The 22,882-nt window shown below is 49.7% G+C and overlaps 1 protein-coding gene across 5 annotated transcripts in view; it reads left to right on the top strand.

Annotated features, from left to right (window-relative positions):
- The first annotated feature begins 1,915 nt into the window (after positions 1-1,915).
- FNIP2 (folliculin interacting protein 2) overlaps positions 1,916-22,882 on the top strand; it is a 126,458-nt gene continuing 105,491 nt past the window's right edge. For all 5 annotated transcript variants that reach the window (XM_079919712.1, XM_079919709.1, XM_079919711.1 and 2 more), the window contains exon 1: positions 1,916-2,267. In XM_079919712.1, coding sequence (XP_079775838.1) covers positions 2,155-2,267 — 113 coding nt within the window. In that variant the 5' untranslated portion in view covers positions 1,916-2,154. The remainder of the gene's footprint in view (positions 2,268-22,882) is intronic.

Here is a 22,882-nt window from a genome sequence, read left to right as displayed (position 1 = left end):
TAGTTGTAAATGCACACTTTTCCTTTGCCCAGTCAGGTCCAAGATTGAGAAAGATGGCGGGGCAGGCTGAGTTTTTAATTGTCCCTTGTGGATGATCCCACAGACTTGGACAGGGGTGGGACAGGAACAGCCCTTGGAGGTGAGGAACCAAGGACACCATACCAAATTCCTCTTTGGTACGCTGTTGCAAAAGCTGCTAGGCACACCACGAGTATGCAGATTTTAGTTTTAAGAATAAAAGATATTTTCTGACCAGGGATGGGGTAAGGAATGGTGGTGTGTGGCCGGCCATAATATGACTGAGGACCTTGTCTTAATAAAATCATAACAGATGAGACCAATACCTGAAATACAGGATACTGACCAGTACTGGCAGTCCTGTGAGGTAGATGCTTTCAATAAACAGAGAGAAACAGCAGAGCTGAAAATCAGGGTTCTGTGCACACTCCATCATGGGAAAGGATGAACCAGCATGAACATTTAATTCACCATTTTAATGGTGAAAATCTGAAGGAAAAAAAATGACTGCGTTTCAATTTCTACCACCTTTCCCATACTTTTGTGAAATTTCAGCACATCTTCACTCACAGCTAGTTTCCCACCAAGGCCAGAAACCTACGCAATAAAAAATGATAATGCAAACTAAATTGGGCCCAGAAGAGATATGTTGGATTATATTTCTATTCATGGAAATACATTTGCCTTTTTGAGTCTCCAAGAGCCCTCCTTCCAACAAGTCTAAGAGAATCCAGGTGAAGCGCTCAGTGACCGCGGCTCATGCAGGACATGGCGTGGGTCGGGATCTCACCACCGAGTAAACGCTGGGCAGCCAGCGCTGGAAGGCTGGTCCCTCACACCGCAGCCGGGAGTTCTCACAGACCCAGGGAGGGGCTGGCAGGTGAGTGAACTCAGGTACCACGGTAAGACCTCCCTTCCCCACACCAAACAGCGTCCGCCTGGTATCAGGTTAGGATGTGCTCTGTTACATGATTAGGAAAGCAGTCCCTTGTTCTAAAATAGTTTAAGTTTCTAAATCTACGTAGTGAATTCCACGTGCAACTTTTTACGTAACTATGGGATGGTGGCCCAAGATGCCAAACAGCAAATTACTCGACCAAATATTAAAAAACCCCAAAACCTCATAAAAGCAAACCCGGAGAACTCTCACGTGGATCCGGCACAAGCGCCAGTGCCTGGGGTGTCGCGAGATTCCGTCCAATCAACCCCTGAGCGGCGACCTCGTGCAGGAAGCCCGCTCCCCCAGCGCACGCCTCCCGCGAACGAGCCCGCGCACCTGCACAGGCGACAGCCCAGGTTCAGCGGCTTTGTCTCAACGCGACAAAGACCCGCCCTGCAGCTCTCCGGGGCTCCGAGGGACGCAGCGCCCCGGGGACCCCCGCCGCCTTCGGAGCCGCGCCCCCCCGCCCCCTCCCACGGGTCCCGGCCCCAGTTCCAGCACCACCCCTCCGCCCCGGCCCCCCAAGGGACCCCGCCCCGCGTCCCAGCGCCCCCCCGCCCCGCGTCCCAGCGCCCTCCCGCTCCCCCGCCCAGCGTCCTAGCGCCCTCCCGCCCCCCCGCCCCAACACCACCGGGCCCCGCCCCCCGTCCCACCAACACCACAACCTCCACCCCAAACTCCAGCCCCCAGCCCTACCCCCCGGGTCCCCGCCCCCTGCCCACTAGGGCATTCACCCAGCTGGCCCCGCACCCCGCCCTCGGGGCCCCCGCTTTAAGCACCGCCCCTCTCCGCCCCCGCCCCCTCCCCCTTTAAGTGCCCTGCCCCCGCCTCCCCGAGGCCCCACCCCCTCCCCCTTTAAGCGCCCAGCGGGCCCCCCCCCCCCGTGTCTCCCCAGGCCCCCTTTAAGCGCCTTGCCCCGCCCCCTGCCCCCCGCGGCCCCCGCCCCCGGATGCGGGGCCGGGCGGGGTCCCGGGGCCAATGGCGGCCGCGCTCCTCCCGCGCCGGCGGCGGCTCCTCCCGCGGGGAGAACTGTCAGCGCGCGGCGGCGGCGGCGGGCCAGCCCCGTCATATGACCGGCCGGCGGCCCCGGCGCCGAGCACAGCTGCCCGCGCCGCGATGGCCCCGCCGCCGCCCCCGGCCGCGCGCTGAGCCGGGCCGAGGCCGCGGAGCCGCAGCCGCAGCCGAGCCGCAGCGCCATGGCCCCGACCCTGCTGCAGAGGCTCTTCAACAGGAAGGGCGGCGGCGGCTCCGCGGCGGCGGCGGCGGCGGCAGCCCCGGGCCGGGCGCCCCGGGAGGGGCCGGCCTTCAGGTGAGGGGCCGCGGGACGGAGGGGCTCGGAGCGGGAAGGGACGAGGGGAGGGGCCCGCCCGGCACGCCGCCGCCGCCGACCCGGCACCGTGGGCCCCAATCAGGCGCCGCGCGGCGCTACCCCCCCACCCGCTTGGAGGTGCCGGGGCTCCGGGGGTACCCGCCGCGGGCCCGGGGGTCGCGGGTCGTGGGGGGCCTGGGGCGCCGCTGCAGCCTATTGTGTGGGAGACGCCGTGGCGCGAGCGCGGCACCGCCTCCTTCCTCGCCGTGGGACCGGCTCTCGGACGCGTGCCTGGCAGCGAGCCGCTTCCCCGCCGCGGGGCGCCGGCTGCGCGGGGCGTGTGCGGGGCCCGAGGTGCCCGCGCAGCGAAGCTGGGAGGTGTGCGCACGGACTGACTCCCGGTACGCGCCTCCGGAGACGCGCCGCGCGCGCGGGCGGCGCGCTGGCATCCTGGGTGCCTTCGGTTGCTTTCTCCCGGTTGCTCGCCCGGCAGTCTTGGGCGCCGGGTGTGATCCGATCCCCTTTTCACGGCCGAGGGAACGTTAAGTCGCAGAGAGCGCGACCCGCAGATGGGGGCGACAGACCCTGCATTTGACCTGCGCGCTTTGAGCGCACAGTCCAGCCTGAACGCTCTAGGCCCGTCCGCCCTCCTGGGCTAACTTTAACACGGGGCCTTAAAACGGCCTGTATTGCCTTTCAGCACGCTTGTGTTGAGAAGTTCATTTACTTGCCTGTAACAGTTTTTTCCCAGCAGGTGTTTTACTGAGCATCTACTTCCAACTTGGACACTCTGCTGGGTGCTTTTTGGCTAAAATGTCTTGCAGAAGGAGTTTATAATTGAAGTGTAGACCCAGGGTACTTAACCTTTCAAAAGTTTCAAGCGGAACTTTGACTGCATTTTGGGCCAAGTTTTGTGTTCTAGGTTTTGCTCCGCGTAAATCCCATTCGCTGAAAGCGCCCAAAGCCCCTCACGGCAGTTACGTGAACGTTACCAGTCTTTTGTGACCGTGGGTGTGTGTGGGTGTGTGTTGTTATTTGGAAGGTAAGTTGTGAAGGCTTGACACACCTTCGTTAAATGCCCGTGTGTTCTGTAGGTGTACTGAATCGTTACAATTCAAGCAGGGAATTCTACTCCTTTCACTGCTTTGGGTACTAGTGATGCTGTGTTGCTTCTCAGAACTCGGTAGAATTACTTCTGGCCCAGGGTGTGTAATTTCTCCTCTTCCCTCCTGGTAACCCAGACTCGGTGGAGGGAACAAAGCCTGGAGAGGACAGGGCATGTGTTCCAGGTGTCTTTGCTTGGGCAGCCCTTGTCAAGGACACAAGAGCCCTCTGAATGCACGGTCGTGGCTTCCTGTGCTCTACGCTCACTTTCCCACCACCGTTTCCTCCATCTACAACTGTAAGGGAGTGTCTTTTGAACAAAAAAACTGTGGCTATATTTAGGGCCTGGCCATATTAGGGAAACTGATTCTAACTTTGTGGGAACATTCTCAGTGTAGTGTTCTGACTTCCTGTTGGTGTCTAGTGAAGAACACAAAATTGGGCCAGGGAATGGTTTTGGAGGTTTGTTTTTGTTGACCTCATTAGGATTTTCTGCAAGTTTGGGAGGTGAATGCCCAGGAGAAAACTGGAGGTCTCAGGGCCCTTCAGCAGTGTCCCTGCTAAGGGTTTCCCTTGGAAAAAGAAATGCAGTAAAGACTCAGGAAGATGAGGGCCAAATCAACCGTGTCACACCACGTCGACCAAGGGCACCCGGGCAAGTCTTTCTTCCTGCTCTCCTCACCTGGCTGAACTCTCAGATGCTGTGCAGCCTTCCTGGGAGAGTGGAAAATTTCCCTCTCTCGCCCTACAGAATGATGACCTCGCACTTCATATCTATCCAGATTTAACGAAATAGGAGCTCGCATGTGCTTCTGGGGGAAGGGGTACCTCAGACCGGCGATGAGCTGCCCTTGGGGGCCCACTTCGTAGCTGAATAGATTTTCAGAAGTTGGGGTGCAACGCTGAGGTTGAACCTCTAGCGCGCCTAACGGGAATTTGTATCCTTTTAAATTGTGTCTGTGAAATTTGTCTTCTTTTCCCCCCTTTGGCCACGCTGCACGGCACGCGGGATCTTAGTTCCCTGACCAGGGATGGAACCTGTGGAAGTGCGGAGTCTTAACCACTGGACCGCCTGGGAAGTCCCTGATTTTGTATTCTTTAGTGCCTTTAAATACAGGCAGTACCTTGTAGATCTCGAGAATGAAAGGAAGATTCAGGCTGGCTTTTGGGCGGTTTTGTAGCATAGATCTCCATGCATTTTGGGGAAAAGCCTAAGTAAAAATAAGACCCAGTTTGTATATACATCTTTTTGTTTTAGAGTTCTTCTCTCTCTCTCCTCTCAGTGGTGGACTTCCACTAGTCATCTTAAGCCCTTCCCCCCTTCTCTGCAGTCGTGCCCTGGATGGTGCTCTGCTCGCCCTGTGCCCGGCCCTGTCACCTCCCCAACTTCCTCACCGTCCGCTCGTCCCTCCAGTTTACACTCACTGGACTTGATTAGAGAGGAACTTTGAGGCCTGGTGTAAGTAGCTTACCTCACAGGTCATTTTCAGATCTTTGTGCTTCCCAGCGTTCCACCTGCAAAGGGTCATCACAGTTGGGATTCCTTCTTAAGTGTATTTTTTCAGGATCTCGACAAGAAGCCCTTTTCATAGCTTTGAGGAAAGAGCTTGCTAGGAAGACAGAAAAAGAATCAGAAGAGATTGAATTTTCAAGTTTGGGAGAAGGAGATGGGACACTCTGCGATTATGGTATTCGTGAAGTGTAAGCTCTAAAGTTATAAAGTTGCATCGTGGTCTTGAAATTTGAGAGAATTCTCTATTTGCTGGTCTTTACAGTGCTTTCACTTTCACCTAATTGATATATACATCCACATACACACATACATGTGTGTGTGATATAACTCTTCTTTCCAGAAGGATAAATGAGAACAAAATGAGTTTATTTGTCTGGAGGCTCAAACAAGTAGAATTGGGTTCTTGGTTCCCTTGCATCTCAGGGAAGCATGTTCATTTAGGAACTTTTAAAAGCCAAGGTGTGCCCACTGACTTCTTTTTTTTTTTTTTTTTGCGGTACTCGGGCCTCCCACTGCTGTGGCCTCTCCCGTTGCGGAGCACAGGCTCCGGACGCGCAGGTTCAGAGTCCATGGCTCACAGGCCCAGCCGCTCCGTGGCATGTGGAATCTTCCCGGATCTTTCTGGACCGGGGCACGAACCCGTATCCCCTGCATCGGCAGGCAGACTCTCAACCACTGCGCCACCAGGGAAGACCCCCACTGACTTCTTGAGCTGCATGTCTGGTTCAAGTTTGAAGCTTTATCTTAAGGTGTTTTTTTTTAATGTCTCTGGTAAATTAGTGGACCAGTTTCCACCTCAAATGTGTATGCAAGAGGGAGGCGGAAGAGGTCACCGGTTAGGCAGTGTCTTATTTGGGACCAGTTAGACGAAGCGAGTAAGCATGCATGTTGCTTGGGATGTGAGGGGTAAAGGAGAGCATCTCAGCCGCTTGGTAGGCGGCTGTGTAAATGCTGGGAAGGAGAGACCCCACCCCTGCGCCTCTCCAGTCCTGAATATCCGAGGCCACAGGGCCTAGTTAGTGCTAATCCAAACGGTTCTGTTAGAACAACATTAAGTCACCCGTTCCAGGGTTAGTATTATGTAAGTATGGTTTAATCCACTTACCATTGTTATCCAGTGGCGTCTGATGCTCATCTCCTGGGCTTGCGGCTTTGCGCTCCGCCCATACAGAACAAGGTAGGACAGTCTGAGGACAGCAGGTCCTACGCCGAGATGCACGCACAGCAAAGAACGCACTGGAAACTATAACAGGAAGGTAATTCCGACGCGGATGAGGAGTTCACCCCTGCGTTAAGTACCACACATGGAGGATGCACTGTTCTCACCCTTGCTGTGACCGAGGATTCACTCTTCCCTCCCAGAGGAGTCTCCACTGCCAGCTCCCACGACGCTAGCATTTCTAATGAGCTTGTCCTGGGGTCGGGGGGATATTCTGGAAGAAACACAGATTAGCCCCACTACGCTCACGTTTTTACTGACTGTAACATAAGACACGTGACACAGAAATCACAGGTTTCATTTCTTTTTTTGGCGTTGCTGTGGGGAGAGCCTCTTTATTTAGTTGCAATACACGTGATAACCCAAAAGGTGGTCTGAATTGAGTCTGGATTCGTGCCTGAGTTTTCCTTCCCTAGCCAGTGAGAGCATGAGGAAAGGAATCATGGCTTACTATCTTCTTTTAATTTAATTTTTATTTTATACGGGACTGCAGTCGATTTACAATGTTGTGTTAGTTTCAGGTGTACAGCACAGTGACGCAGTTATCCATCTGTACATACATCTTCTTTTTCATATTCTTTTCCATTATACGTTATTACAAGATACGGAATATAGTTCCCTGTGCTGTGCAGAAGGCCCCTGTTGCTTTCTTTCTACTACTTCCTAAGTCTTCCTGGAGGCTTCCTTGCACGCTGCTCTGGATCTGTGAGCACACCCCCCCCTGCCCCGATCACATCTCCTGGTCCTGACCCGTGCCTTGGGTCCCGGCGGGGTATTAGGGGTTTGGGGCCGGTCCGGGCTCACGTCGTGGGTTCTTTTCATCGCGGAGGCCGTCGATTTTGTCCTGTCTCGTGCACCATGTTGACATGGGACCCACATGTCTGTCCATTTCTCTGGGCCTCAGTTTTGGCGTTTGTAACGCGCCCGTCCTGTGTAATAAGGTTGTGGTGAGGAGGTAATATATTTGAAAATCTTGTGAAAAGAATAAAATGCAGTACAGAACGATTTTAAGTATTACGGAGAGCCTCTTAAGTCATGGAATTCAGTATCATTCATATTGAGGCTTTATGGACGTTGAACTGTTTTCTCTTTCTATAGATGGGAGACTTGAGACGGAACAGAAGCCACGTGATTTTACTTTTTTTTTTTTTTCCCACTTGGATGGTGTCCGTGATGAAACAGACTGAGTCTTCAGAGGAGCGTTAAGACCAGTCACTGAGACCCGGGTGGAGGGGCCTGGACAGTCAGGAATGGTTTTAGGAGTACGGTGTATTTTTCAGAATTATTTGCAAGTTTTTCCTACCAAGAATAAAATCTTATTTAAGCAGCAGGAGAAAGGTGTTAAGTGAAGTGACACAGCTGCACAATGGCTGGTGTTCTGCAGCCACCAAATCTTTATTTTATGTCTGTTTATATATATATATATTTATATATATCACACGTACGTGTGTGTTTATGTATATACACACATGCACACATGTGTTGAAGATGCTGAAGATGGCCGTGTGGGGTTGATTGTGTGTGTCTGTACGAAGGTGAGCGGCCCTGCACACCAGCATTTTAACAGGGGTGGTCAACCGGAGGGTGAAGCTTTCATTTGACTCTTCTGTGTTTTATATTTTGTTGGTATTTTGGATTTTGCTCGAACAAATTCGTGCTGCCTCTGATTTAAGCGACAGAAACCAGCGCCTCTCTACACCTACACACCGTGCATTAAAAGACCACGTTATTTTAAATGTTAAGTAGTCTTTGGAGTATTCTGCATCGTGAGGGAGGGACTGAGTGTAACACTGGCAGAGAGACCTGATTTGAGTAACAACTCTCTAGAGACTTCCTCTTCTTCGTAAAAATAAGTGGTAGTCCCTGTTACGGAGAGCAGTATGCTGTGAACTTTAATGTACTTAACACCGAAGTCCGTGACGACCCTCAGGAGGCCAGTGTAACCGGGGAGGCTGGTGAGCGTAGGCGGTATCTGTGTGCACAGTTTTCATCGGCGGGGCAGGGTCCCGGCCCTCCTCCAGCCTCAGGCAGCCTGGTCTCCAGCAGGGCTCAGGAGCTGCACCCAGCTCTCCAGTCGGCGATCGAGAGAGACCTAGGTAAGATTTATTTGAAATATACGGAAAAAGGTGACACGACCTTTGAGATTTGGGGTAGCTTGGGTACGCTGAGGGGCTCGGACTGGCTGCTTTGAAAGCTGAGACAGGCATTTTAATTTTCGGTTCTGAAATCCGAGTCAGTCATGTTACACGTTGTCATTAGACTGAGTAGGTGGTCTTGAGAGGTGGGCCGGGCCCGTGGTGTTTCAATGCACAGAGTGTGGATGTAGCGAGGGCGCTGGTTTCTGTCGCTGTGGCTTTGGGTTGTGTTTCTCATGGTCTGCCTGTGAGGTCAGCCTAAGGAAGCCTTTGCAGTTGTGTTTCCTCGGCCAAGGGGGTGTAAAAGGTCGTCCCTGCGCTCGTGAAATGCTCCGGCTGCCAGTGTGAGCTCCTGGCGGGCGAGTCTGATTTGGGAACTGGGACCGCGCTGACTTCCCCAGCCACTGGTTTTCTTGGTGTGGACGCAAAGGAGCAAATGTTTCATCGCGCTTGTCTGAGTCCCTGGCGGGCGTGAGTGGTTAGGCCCTCAGGGTGAGATCGTGTCCTTGGCTGTAAAAGTCAGTCTTTCCCTTGCGGGTAAGAGTGCTGAAATATTTAGTGAGCTCCTACTTACCAAGCGTTCTTTTTATCTCTGGTCCGTGAGAAATGATTACTCTGGAGAAGAGGAAAAACAGGACGGACTTTTCCAGCTTACTGGGCATGGAATGGCGATTTCCCTCAACCCCACCCCTCTGTAAACGGAACGTCCACGACTCACTGCTCAAGCCGCACAGGCACTCTTGTGAGGCGTGCTCGGTGGGAGGCGGGGGCGGGGGGCGGGGGGGGGGGGATGGAAGCCGGTGGGCTGCCGACCCTCTGTGTTCAGCCGGAAGCTGTCCAGCTGCCTGTGTGATGGACTTATGGAAGGGACAGTGTGCCTTCTCACACATCACGTACATACGTTTTTCTTACTGCACACTTTCTGTTTGTGCCAAAATAGTATAAGCTATTAAGCGCAATAAGCGCAGCCATTAATCGCAGCCATTAATACTCTGATGTTGTGGGGATGTGTTGCATGTCAGGCGCTTTCTGTTACATAGGATTTTAGTGTTAGCACGAGTCTGGGTCCGCGGCTATCATGTTCCCCTCTCTTTAACCATGCGCTTCTCATTCATATGTACATTTGGAATATTTTTATTTGTCCCTGAATCTTGCTTAATTTGTACATCATGCTCTAGAATTTGTGTCCAGTGTAGTGTTATAAAGAGATACGTGTCTGCTTTACGAAGATGATTTTTATCACCACGCCTGAGACCTTTTAACCATAAATAAGAGCATTTCTGTGTTTGAAGTAATACATCTTTAAATCAGTGACCACTGGTGTCTGATTATTCACAGATGTCTACTTGAAAATGACCACCAGTTCATGCAGGGCGGTCACTGGGGCAGTAGAAATTCGGCCCTCAAAGCCGACGGGGGCGGATGGGAAACCTGCGTATCTGATGGGGACCTCACTCTAGTTTCCAGTGAGGATAATGTTGGACGTTAATAATGTAATCGTGCAGCATGTGCACAACCTAAATATACTGTGTGTTTATGATAGAAGGATTTTTCTAGGAAAATTGATAGTCTGTTTATTTGAACATACCCTAGGTGACATTGTGCAATGGATATCAGTAGAAATGAAACATGTCCCTGAATTTACCTGACAATTTAACACAACCTAAGAAAGGTACTAACTTTAGAAGTATCTGGTTTTCCTTGATTTAAGTATACTCGAGACCCTGTCATGTGAAAGGCCGCATTGCCAATATTGACTTGTCAAACAGTCATTGTTCAATTTTATTTATTTGTGGCTTACTCTGACAAAAAGGAGTGTGTGTTTTTAAACATTTTATCCATGAAACTTTTCACAGAACACATTATCATTTATTCTGATGGTTTAACAAACAGAAAACTAGCCTTTGCTTACAAGTACACACATACCAGTTAAATGGAATTGGGTGGAATTTTGCATTTCATTGGTAAATTCTGCTCACTAAACTTTTCGTTCAGTTGTCATGGCAACTCTGTTCCTTCACAAGTTGGAGACAAGTTAGACGTTAACCTGCTTGTTCCTCCAGAGATGAAACAGGTGTTTCATTTTAGGATGTGTTAGGAAGAAGCAGTAGTCTAATGTGTTCTGCCTTTAACACCTTATAAATACTTCAGATTGCCAACTGTGGTTCCCTGGTGTACCCAGAAAATTGGACATTTTCTTTTTTCTAACCTACAGTTGAAACCTTTGGGGTGATGGGGAACAAATGTAGTGTATTTGATTGCATTTAGCTCTTAATTAACTGTTCTCATTTACTCAAGTTCTCTTATAAAACATGATTGAGAAATATAACAAGAGTATCATTTAAATTTGCCGCTTGAAGCATACATTTGGGTAACTGAATGAAACAAGAAAATGTCCATGTTGTGGTTAGATATGGGAATTCTTCTAATCCTAGCCCTCTTGTCGTGGCTGTAGTGCTTAGTGCAGGGCTTGGCAGGAGGTTGCACTTAGTAAATACTTGTTCGATGAATGAATGAATGAATGAATATGTTTAAGAGTTTTGCAAACAGACGATCCTTAAAGATTCTCTGGTATTCCAGAATCTGACCTCTCGTTATATTATTCTTTTTCTTGATGTTTCTGGCATGCGTATTGTCATTTTTCAAAGGAATCTTGTTATAGACCACACAGTTTCCTTCTTTCCATTAATATGAATGAATTTCTTTTTGGTATCAAAATCATAAGGTAAACACTCTAAAGGAACCTGCCCTCTCCTCAAAGTAAAAAAAACACCTAAAAAAGACACTTAAGTAATATATCTGAGACTCAGTTATAAACTCCCACAGCTGTTGAAAGCAACATATAGAAAAAAGTATTTTATTTAAATAATCTCTGCGAACCTCTGAAATTATCAGCTGTGTGTTGATAACTGTAAAACTGCGTTCTATACCTTTTAGATTCCTTGAATTTTTGTGTGGCTTGTTGAACTGAAATACATGATGGAATGAAATTAGCTAAGCGGTTGTTTCAAATAGAAGATGCAGCTCACTTAGTTCTGAAAACGATGTTGGTCCTGTGAATCCCGAAGAGACGGCGTTTGCATGCTACCTGAAGTAAGCGCTTTAGAAAAAGGATGGAATGGTCGCTGCTTTGCAGCTGAGAAACTCACTTAAAAATGGGTTTGTAAATCTGACATGTTCTTTAGGAAGAGATGGCCCAGACCACGTGTCATTGGTGATGGCCTCAGAGGCGAGGAGGGAAGCCACAGGCAAACATCTCCCCGGCGTATCGGGCGGTGACTGTTTGCTTTAGGTTGGCACATTGAGTAAGGGAGTTGCCAGGGCCACAGCAGTGAGCACAAGGCCAAGAAGGGCACTTGGTCCCTTCCGTGCGTGCAGGGCTCCGTGGAGACCCTGAGAGCACGGGCACTGGCCAGTACCACGTGGCCTTGAGAAACGGCTCACAAATGATGATTTTTTTCAAGAGTATTAACTTTTCAGGGCACCTGATTAAAACTCAAACAGTATAAAATGATACACATTGAAATATAAGCCTCTCATTTCACACCCCTAATCTCTCTTCCCAAGGGCCACCCTCATTATACCAGTTTCTTTTAGTGTATCCTTCCAGAAATATTCGATGCACATACAAGAAAAAACATTCTCTTTCATTCACAGAAATGGTAGTTGCTGTACACACCATCCAGCGTGTTGCTGATAGGTGCCCGGCTTCCACTGAGTGAATGTGCGTGGAAGACTAACTCAGTGGCTGTCAAGTCTGGCTGGACATTGCAGGGACCCAGCAAGGTTTAAATGCCCAGACCATTCTCTGAGATCCTGATCTCATTGATCCGGGTTGCCTACAGGTCTGTCATTACCTGTCATTACCTGTCATTACCTGTCACCCCCCGGGTAATTTTAGTGGGCAGACAACTACACTAAGTTTAACCAGTCCCCTGTTGACGGATGTTTAGATCGTTTTCAGGCTTTTTTGTTAGAGATGGTGAACTTCCCGGTCAGAAGATGCTTATTCATAAGCTCAAGTATATTTCTAGGGTCAGGACCCAGGGTGGAACTTCTGCCTAATCGCTCTTCAGAGATGCTGTACCTACTTACACTCCTGGCAGCATCACGTGAGTGGCTGTTTAGTGGAGGTGATTTAAAGTGACCAGAGGAAACTGTGCTGGTGGCTGGTGGTGAAACTCGGGCCCTACCCCTCGCTTGGTAGCTGTTGACCCCTTGTTTAGCTTGTTCTAGATTTAAAAGAAAACAGTTCTCTGCATGAAGATGTTAAAAAAAAGCAAAAAAACTTTCACACATGGAGATGTTCTTTAGACATTATTGTTATAATGATAAATATCTAAAAAGAATTATAATAGTTGTCTAACAGCAGGAAAGTAGCTAAACTGTGATGTTAGCTTCGTAGGATATTATATGATGGCTAAATGATTAAAACTATTAATATAGTCACATTGTGTTTTAATATAATATATAAAGTATATTTATATATGTTTAATATGTCAACAAATACATTAAATACTATATGTTAAAATATATGTTAATTATAACATATATATTATATAATATACATATATAATGTAATACATATATACTGTTATAATTAATATATTCACATTTAATATAACATAATATAATCAAATGTTTGATATGGTAAATAAAAAACCCCAAATCAATTGGTACCTACAAGATGAATATGTTAGTAAAATATATAAATGTATGACCAAGGACTAGAAAGGAAAACAGGAAAATACAAGAGTTGATTTGCTGGGGTAATGAACTTGTGGATAAATATCCTTTTAAAAAATTTGTTTACTGTTATAAAATAGCGTGGGCAAAAAATAAAAAATGAGAAAAAATTCTTTTGTAATGCAAGTAGCCGTTTGTGACTTTAAAGATGTATTTTCATGTTGTGAACCTCATTAACTGGTGGACGTGTTATGGGCTGTGTATGGAAACAGCGTCTCTGCAGTCTTTTAAGACGCCTGTAAGTAGCTGCTTCTCCAGAGTGTTGACGGAGCCCCCCCCGCAGTGTTTGTGGAGGAGGCACCCGCGCCGCGTGGCATTCGCTTACATCATCGCGAAGTTACCCTTTGAGGTTGGGTATTTCATTAGCTAATTTATAGGTATAAAGTTGTAATAATTTACAGATGAAAACTGAGGCTTGCTGGAGATCACTGTGTGGGTAACTAGTGGTGCTGGGAATTCAAACCCAAGTCGGTACGTGGTCTGTATTCCCTCTCTGCCAGTGAACATTTGAAGTTCCTAGGAGGTTGATGTTCTGTGGGGTTTATAAGGAAGTATGAGGTCTAACTATTATTTCTAGGGGGCTTCCATTTTAACTGTGCAAATGATAGGTATTAAGTTTAAAAAACTGACTGATAAGACAAAGCAGTAAGGAGTTCAGGACCAAGTCTCTACGGTCCTGTTGAGATGTCAGGCAGGGGTGAGGGCCCTTTAGTCCGGCTGCTTCAGGGCAGGCTTTACCCAGGAGCTGGGATCTGATGGGTAGGACTCGGGTGGAGAGGATGAACACAACTCTTACCTTGGACGTGTTCCTGGGTCAGGGAATGGGCCGGATTCTTTGAAATAAGAGTGTTCCTGGGAGGCAGGGCCCACTGGGGCCGGACTGTGTAGGGCCTCGCAGGCATTATTCCTGCTCAGGTTTTTTTTGTTTTGTTTTTTTATTTGCGGTACGTGGGCCTCTCACCGTGCGGCCTCTCCCGTTGCGGAGCACAGGCTCCGGACGCGCAGGCTCAGCGGCCATGGCTCACGAGCCCAGCCGCTCTGCAGCATGTGGGATCTTCCCGGACCGGGGCACGAACCCGTGTCCCCTGCGTCGGCAGGCGGACTCTTCAACCACTGCGCCACCAGGGAAGACCCCTGCTCAGGTTTAAACTTAGGTGGCCCCGACGAGTAGGTGAGCGTCCTCGGTCTACACTTTGAGGGTTAATAGAAAGAGTAGAGACTCCGGTAGGGTCTGTATTCTTGAGTCAAAGCCGGCTCTCCCACTTACCACGTAGGGCATGTCGTCTCTGAGGGTTCTCTTCCGTAAGATGGGTGTAAAACGGCTTTCCTTGCACGGTCCTGAGGACTGGAGATTACACGCGTCAGTTACACCTGGCGCACAGCGCTCGGTGCCTGCGGGGCCTCGGGTCTCGTAACCCTCAGGGCCCAGCGTTCCGTGCCTCTGCGCGCAGCTCCTCCAGCTGCTTCCCTGCATTCACCCCGACTCTGGGTGGTGCCGAGCCTGTGGCGGCCGCGAGCGGCTTGTCTTCCTCAGGAGGTGGCGTTCGCTCTCGGCAGGCACCGGGGAGCCACCGCAGGCGTGAGCGTGGGTGGCTGGGCAGCAGCGCAGCACCAACGCCTTCACTTAACTTGGGGGCTGGGATCCAAGTTAGTGCAGTTTTACTGTGTATGGTATTCCTTAGTCTCCCCTCATCCGCAATCCCAGGACTCTCTTATCTCCAAAGGGAGAAAACCAAAACGATCCGAGCCAGCAACGTCACCTGTGTGGTCCCCTCCCAGCCCGTGGCAGAACCCATACTTGGTAAGCCTAGCACATGTGGGGAGTGCGCTCTCTCTCTTTTTAAATAAAGACTTTCTTTAGGGCAGTTTTAGGCATCCAGGAAGACTGAGAGGAAGGCCCCGAGGTTTCCCCTGTCCCCCCTGCCCCACACATGCGTAACCTCTCCAGTTATCAGCAAGCTCACCAGAGCGGTCCATTTTTTAACCAATGACCAACTGCTTCCACACACCATGATCACACAAAGCCCCTGGTTTACCTTGGGGTTGCCTCTTGGTTCGCTCTTGTTCTGTGAGTTTGGCCGAATGTGTAATGACACGTGTCCACCATGATAACATCATACGGAGAATTTTCATGGTCCTGACAACCCTCTGTGCCCGGCCTCGTCATCTCTCCCCAACCCCCACATATCTCTTTCTATAGCTCAGGAGCTCCATTTTTCCCCCAAAGCAGTTTCCCGGTAGCTCTGCTTCCTGTATTGATGAACGGTTTCCTGAAATGCAGGCCTGCATCAAGGAGAGGAGATTGAGCTTGAACACGAGTTAGATTTTCACAAACAGGAAGGGGGAGCAAGGGGAAAAGAGAGAGAGGCGTTTGTCTCAGAAGCTAGACGAAGGGAAACCTTGCAGCTATCCCGTAATCTCATCGAACTGAAGCGCTAAGCACTGGTCCTCACTGTAGCGGGCTTGGGGGGTTGCAGTTCGGAAAGCCCGCGCCCTCCGCCTCCTGCAGCTGACGCTGTCAAAGACCGCCTGGTTCCTGCAGGTGCAGCCGCACCCGCATTTCACAGTGCGTTCAGCATCGGTCTTCCTTCTTCCACGCCGCCTCCCTTCAGACCGGGCGGTGCTGGACTTCGCTCTCACAGCCGATGACTGCCCGCTGCTCAGATCGCTGCACCGAGGATGGAGCCTTACGGCCTGGACCGTAAAGGTCAGTAGTGTGTTTAACATGGTGGTGGCCACGTGAGCTGGCCTGAGCTTGCCTTGACTGCTAGCATGTTCAGTAGCTGTTTAACAGGAAGGTTCATTTCAGAATTACGTCAAAATGAGCACTTGATGGTTGTGGTCCAATCAGCAGGCCGTAGCAGGTGACATCCTGGGGGTGACAGTCTTGCTGTCCATCGTATGCTAGGTCCAAGCTCTCTCCCTGTGTTTTAGAAACCTTTGTGCGCAGGGCCCTGGGCTTCCAGGACCCCAGAGACATCGTCGGGGGGTGGAGGCATAGTTATCCCCAAGGATAAAATAACAGAATCGCTGCTGTCCTTCAAAACAAATCCCAAAGTATTGTTAAACTGTCAGTTATCACCCCTCTGCTCAGAAGACTCACCTTTCCTTCCCACCCTAGAAATATTTGGGGTGCAGGACTTTGACCACCTCTGCTCTGGGCATTGGGGCGGGCAGGCTTCACAGTTCTTTTTTTTGCCAGCCCACATTCTCAGTAAGGGTCCTTCCTCACCATCAGGTTAATTCCCTGTGGCCTTTTGGGGGGCAGAGCAAGAGGTCTTTGACCTACACGGGTTAGGCTCTGAGATCCTCACGGCTGGAATTCTCCATCTGTTCTGAGCCCGGTGCAATCCAGCGTCCCAGGATTTAAGGCTGAGACCGGGCGTCAAAGCTCAGCAAGTAATTCTGGGTTTGTCTGTCCTCCACTGCGTTCTCTGCAGGTAGTTTCCCCGGGGGGCCTAAATGGTATGCATGGAGGACTGTGCATCAGGCATGTTTCCGAGGACAAAGGGACAGGAAGTGAGAGGGACAGGGAATTGTAAACAAAAAGAGTAAAGAGTCCTCAAAAAGGAGCAATATAATATATAAAATAACTTCCAGGGTTTGAGCCAGAGTAACCGGGGCAAACAGTAGCATAGTTAATGCAAGTACGGCAGTTATAAGGAGAAATGACTTGAAAAAAGGAACGCGTATGTTTGTTTCTGCGCGTGAATTTGAGGTGCAGCTGGACACCCCAGTAATGACGTTCAGGGGACAGTTTAGGCCAGTATTTGCCAGAGGGCCTAGGAAATCCACATCTCGCTCTTAAGACTGTTCTTCTTTCCGTTTTGTGTGTGTGTAATTAAAAAAATTGAGGGACTTCCCTGGCGGTCCAGTGGGTAAGACTCTGCACTTCCAATGCGTGGGGCGCGGGTTCGATCCCTGGTCAGGAAACTAAGATCCCGCCAGCCCTGCGGCCAAAAAATAAAAAATAAAGAATAAAAAAGATAAAATTGTGGGGAAAAATCGAAGTATAATTGGTCTACAACATTATATTGGTTTCAGGTGTACAACATGATTCTCTATTTATATATATTGTGAAACAATCACAGTGTCTAGTTAACATCCGTCACCTTGCGTAGTTATAAAAAATTTCTTGTCACGAGAACTTTTAAGACCTGTTTTCTTAGCAACTTTCAAATATGCAATACAATGTTAACTGTAGTCACCATGCTGTACATTACAAGACTTTTCTTCTTCTGTTCCCTCCCTCAAAGTTACTTTTGTCCAAATTCTGTTTGCTCTTCCCGACACAGTTCAGATGCCCGCCGACTGTCTTGAGCCCCGAGAGGGCTCACCCTCCCAGCTCCTGCACTTACTCTCTCTTTGTTTCGTCTTTATGACACCGACAGCATTCTACCAGCTGGTATTCTAATTAACCAAACACAGCCAGGTTATACGGTAAGTGCAGGGAGCAGGATATATCGATGTACGGCCCTGTAGTGCATGCACTGCATAGCACTGAGAACACTGACTGGAGCTCAGTCATGTTTAAATATATTTATTTGAGCCTGTTTTTTTTTTTTTTTTTTTCTCAGCAAGTATCACTACTTAGAGGAATATAAATTTATTAGCCATTATATAAAGTTCCTTTTTGTGCACAAACTTACCTCTTTAAAGCTTTAAGGACATCTCCCCACACTTACATTGCAGAATTTAACCAGTAAGTGTGTTTACCCTGTCGTGCCTCTGACTGTGTTTACCCCCTTTTCCTTCTTTCTTTTCAGTTACAGGGTTACGTAATTTTTCTTCAACCTTAGACCTATAGACCATTTTATCTTTTTCTATGCTAGTTCCAGTTTAGATTTCTGAGGTTCACTGCCCAGAAACGTATGATGTATTCTCTTAAGAATATACTTTTTTGAGAGCTTGGGTTTGTCATAAGACTAGCTTGAATGCCGTCATTCTCTAAACTGATCAGACCTTTGCTCAAACTAAAACTCGTGTACCATTTACTTATCTGTTTGTTTGTTCAAAGAACCTGAAAGGACTTACTGTGTGTTCCGCTTTAGTTGGGCATTTTCCTGCTGGAAATGTTTAGTGCCATAGATACACGTGGCCCTGTCCCTGGCCAGCCTCTCCCTCAGATCAGCCATGAAAATGTTGAGTTCGCTCTTCACGCATCACTGAAAAGACCACTCTGTTTATACTTCTCCGTCCAGAGAAATGTTTGTTTATGCCTACTTCTGTTTTCTCGTCCTAATCCAGATTTCTGTCCAAGATAAATATTTTACTGGCTTCACACTGTTTTATCCTCGTAAAAACAAGTGACCAGATACCTGTGGTTCGTAGAGTGAAAACGTTAATGGCAGGTGGCCCTCGGATGCATAAAGGGACACTTGTTTTGGATTCTCGTGGCCCCCGTTTAAAAACACAAGCCACCTAAGTTTACTAGTGCATGAGTTATATACGCTTGCAGCTTCAGGAACAGACGTCTGTTCCTCCCATTTGAATTTTGTGGATGTCAGTTTTGAAATGAGAGGGCCAACTAGGACTTGAGAGCATTTTTTCTTTTTTAAAAAAAATTATTTACTTAATTTATTTTCCTTATTTTTTTGGCTGCGTTGTGTCTTAGTTGCGGCACACGGGATCTTCGCTGAGGCATGGGGATCTTTCGTTGCAGCGCTCGGGCTTCTCTCTAGTTGTGGTGTGAGGGTTTTCTCTTCCCTAGTTGTGGCGCGCCGGCTGCAGGGCGCGTGGGCTCTAGTTGAGCTGCGTGAGCTCAGTAGTCATGGCGCACGGGCTTACTTGCTCCGCGGCATGTGGGATCTCAGTTCCCTGACCAGGGATAGAACTCGCGTCCCCTGCATTAGAAGGTAGATTCTTAACCACTGGACCGCCAGGGAAGTCCCGAGAGCGTTTATTTCACCCATAAATTGTGGCTGTCTTCACATAGTGGTGAGAGTTGACAGTGGTTTTTACTTCCCAGAGAGCACAGCTTTGTTTGGGAAGAAGCTCTGATAGTCGCCCTCTGTGGCCTTTATTCCTTGAGACTCTTGCTCCATCTCTTAAAAAAGTAGTGACAAGTTCCCTGGTGTCAGAGGTATTGCAGGTTTTTTTTTTAATTTATTTATTTTATTTATTCATTTATGGCTGCGTTGGGTCTTTGTTGTGGTGCGCGGGCTTCTCATCGCGGTGGGTTCTCTTGTTGTGGAGCACGGGCTCTAGGCACGCGGGCTTCAGTAGTTGTGGCTCGTGGGCTCTAGAGCGCAGGCTCAGTAGTTGTGGCTCACGGGCTCAGTAGTTGTGGCTCGTGGGCTTAGTTGCTCTGCGGCATGTGGGATCTTCCCGGACCAGGGCTCGAACCCGTGTCTCCTGTATTGGCAGGCAGATTCGCAACCACTGCACCACCAGGGAAGCCCCTGGTATTGCAGTTTTAATCTCTGGGGCTTTCCGTCTCCTTTTGACTTTTTGTGGTTTCCTCCTCATGATGCTATACCTTTAATTTGCCATGTTATCGACTCAGATGTGGTAACTTCTCAGTGGGGTGTGGACACAGGAGACACAATGGGGAGAGATGATTTTCTTAGCACTGCTTCTCAAGGCCCGAAGGTTTCTTTTAATCCCTAAGTCTGTGATTTGACCTTTACATCTGACACAGGAGCACCTGTGGCTCCAGAAGCCTGGAGGTGGGGAGAGCGACAGGCATTGCAGCGTCTTGTACTTCGACGTTGCTGAGAAAGTACCCCCCCACACACACACACCCCCCCACCGCGTGCAGCTGGCCTGAGGTCCTCTTACTCGAATCATTTCTTTTCCTTGGCAAAGACAAAGACTTATTTAGCCCTGGAAATGTAGTGGTGATGGTTTCAGAGTAGAAACAAGCCGTGCTGGAGGTTTAGAGTGCTGCAGTTAGGAATCACATTGCCACGTAAACCAATGTCCCCCATGGGTTTCTTTTCTAAAAATTGGGATGAGAGAGAGGTGCGTATTGGTTACACGTGCTGCTGGGCGTTAAGGACCAGTGTTTCACAGAGAGTACGTTGATGAGACGGACTTAACTGTAATAGTTCACATCACGTGGATTTTTTTTCCAAAGTGGTTGCATTTATTTCATACAGCAGGTCACGGGCCCCCTGACCAGGGTGCTGGGTGCCCGTGCAGGGAGGGCTGGGTCGGGAACACAGACCTCTGGGCTCCTGCATTGCACTGTGGACAGTTTTCACCCCCACAGATTTGGCCGATTCCCTTTTTTTTTTTTTTAATTTTTATTTTATAGTGGAGTATAGTTGATTTACAATGTTGTGTTAGTTTCAGGTGTACAGCAAAGTGATTCACTTACACATATATGTGTATCCATTCTTTTTCAGATTCTTTTCCCTTATAGGTTATTACAGAATATTGAGCAGAATTCCCTGTGCTATACAGCAGGTCCTTGTTGATTATCTATTTAACACATAGTAGTGTGTACATGTTAATCCCAAACTCCTAATTTATCTCTCCTCCGCTTTCCCCTTTGGTAGCCATAGTTTGTTTTCTATGTCTGTGAGTCTGTTTCTGTTTTGTAAATAAGTTCATTTGTATCATTTTTTTAGGTTCCACATATAAGTGATATCATATAATATTTGTCTTTTTCTGATTTACTTCACTTTGTATGATCATCTCTAGGTCCATCCATGTTGCTGTAAATGGTATTATTTCATTCTATTTTATGGCTGAGTAGTATTTCGTTGTATATATCTACTACATCTTCTTTATCCATTCCTCTGTCGATGGGCATTTAGGTTGCTTCCATGACCTGGCTATGGTAAATAGCGCTGCAGTGAACATTGGGGTGCATGTGTCTTTTCAAATTATGGGTTTTTTTGGATATATAAGCCCAGGAGCGGGATTGCTGGGTCATATGGTAGCTCTATTTTTAATTGTTTAAGGACCCTGCATACTGTTCTCCACAGTGGCTGCACCCGTTTACGTTCCACCTGCAGGGCAGGAGGCTCCCTTTTCTCCACACCCTCTCCGGCACGTATTGTTTGTAGCAGTTCTCTTGTTTTGCACTTGTTAAAAATTGTTATGAGTTTGTAACTAAAATGCATTTTATAGTTTCTAATCATCGTAAAAATGCATTCTTTTGAGCATCACTGAACGTGAGGTCTGTGCTCTTGTCTGGTATTGCGGTGCTCAGCGCTGTAACCTGTGGCCCTAAGAGTCAGGCCTGGACTCCCCCACGTGGTGGGCGGGTCTCGCTTCTCCCTGAGTCAGAGTGAACCTGTTCCCTTTGTGAAGCTCTCCTTGCCTGGGCCTGCCTCGTCCTCCTCCGCTAACCCCCGGCTCCTACCTAGTATGGGGCCGGAGCGGGCGTGGGCTCCACAGCCAGACCTCGGCTTTGCAGTCCTGCTGCCATCACCGTCACGCAGCCGTGTGGTCCTGCGCGCGCTCCTGAGCGTCTCTGCTGGGCTGCTGCCTTCTCGTCGGTATAGTGGGAAGCGTAGCGAGCGCTTGGTGACGCGGCCAGGAGGTTGACGCGGGGTTACCCTTGCAGAGTGAGAGCAGCGCCTGGTCCTTGGTAAGTGCTCCGGGGCTGGGGCACCCACACCCCAGGGGACAGGATAGCCCCGGCTGCTTTGTGCTCATCACTGCACTCAGCACCCCATCCTGCTGGGTCAGCGTTGCCTGTGCCTGACTCTGCCACGGCCCCACAGGGTCAGGGGTGACGTGCCGCGTCCATGTGTTTATGGGGGGATACGGCGCACGACACATGTGTAGGCACATTTGAATAAATGAATAAGCGACGGCCCTGTAAGCAGAATGCCTTCGACTCAGCTTTCCTCCCCTTCTGTGAAGTGCTTTTTAGCTTTCGTTGGGGGCTTTGCATGAGGAGAGACGTGATAGAAAAGACCACCTCCTGGTTGGGCCTGGGGTTCTTTTGGGAGCTTCTGGGGTTGGGACTTTGCTGCTTTGGGCGCTTCATCCCTGGGGAAGAGGCGGTGCATACCGACAGGCCCCTGCAACAGGTGCCGTGGCCTCGGAGCCAGGGTTGAAGTGGGCTCCGCTCACTGGGCTGGAGCAGGCTGGACTCGAGGGGAGCGCCAGGTCCGCGCTGGCCGTGTCTGGCATCCCCTCGTTCTGGTCACGGCCGCGCCACCCGGCTCTAAACCCGTGCTTGGGGGGTTCTGTCGGCCGTTAGGCATGCTCTGGGCACCGTGTAGCCTGGAAGCCACTTGGCCTTAGGAAGGAAGGAAGACAATGCAGAGGGAGAAGCTGATGCAAGAGGAGAAGAGTTTCTGGCCGGAAGTAACGAGAGAGAAGCATTTTCTGCTCCAGGGTGGAGATGGGGCTTCGCCCTGGCAGCCACCCCGTGGTGGGGTGTTCTCGGTGAAAAGAATGCCTTTCTTAGGGGCAAGGGGGGGAGGACGGGGCTCGCTGGGCCGCCGTGATTCCTTTGTTCAAAGCCGTTGGCGGTTCGGCCCGCTAAGAAGAGTGATACCGGCGATCAATTGCTGTGAGATCTCTCGGATCTCAGGGGCGGTGGTGGAAAGCAAAGACCAGCTGCAGGCTGGGCTTTCAGGGCAGAGCCACTGGTGGGACAGGGCCCGCTTCTGAGTGTGTCCGGCCTTCCTCCACCTCCCCTGCCCTGGTGGAGTGATGGGCCACGCACGCCCACGGCTCTGCGCACTGTCCGTGTGGCCCGCCGGGTGCGATTACGAGCGTGTGCGTGCGTGTGTGCGTGTGTGCGCATGCGCGCCTGTCCCACCTCTTCTCATCCGCTATGTGACTCTGGGTGGGTTGCTTCCTGTCTCTGCGTATCTGCAGGTGGAGATAGAATCCCTGCTGATGAGACGGTGCGAGCGCGGTACCATGCCAGGCCGGGTTAGCACAGCGAGCGGTCCCACGTGCGGTGCTGCCCCCCGCTGGGCGTGAC

Source organism: Stenella coeruleoalba (genome assembly GCF_951394435.1).
Source record: "Stenella coeruleoalba genome assembly, chromosome: 4".
NCBI classification, from domain to species: Eukaryota; Metazoa; Chordata; class Mammalia; order Artiodactyla; family Delphinidae; genus Stenella; species Stenella coeruleoalba.
Note: the sequence above shows the minus strand (reverse complement) of the source record. Positions and strands in the feature narration are given on the sequence as shown.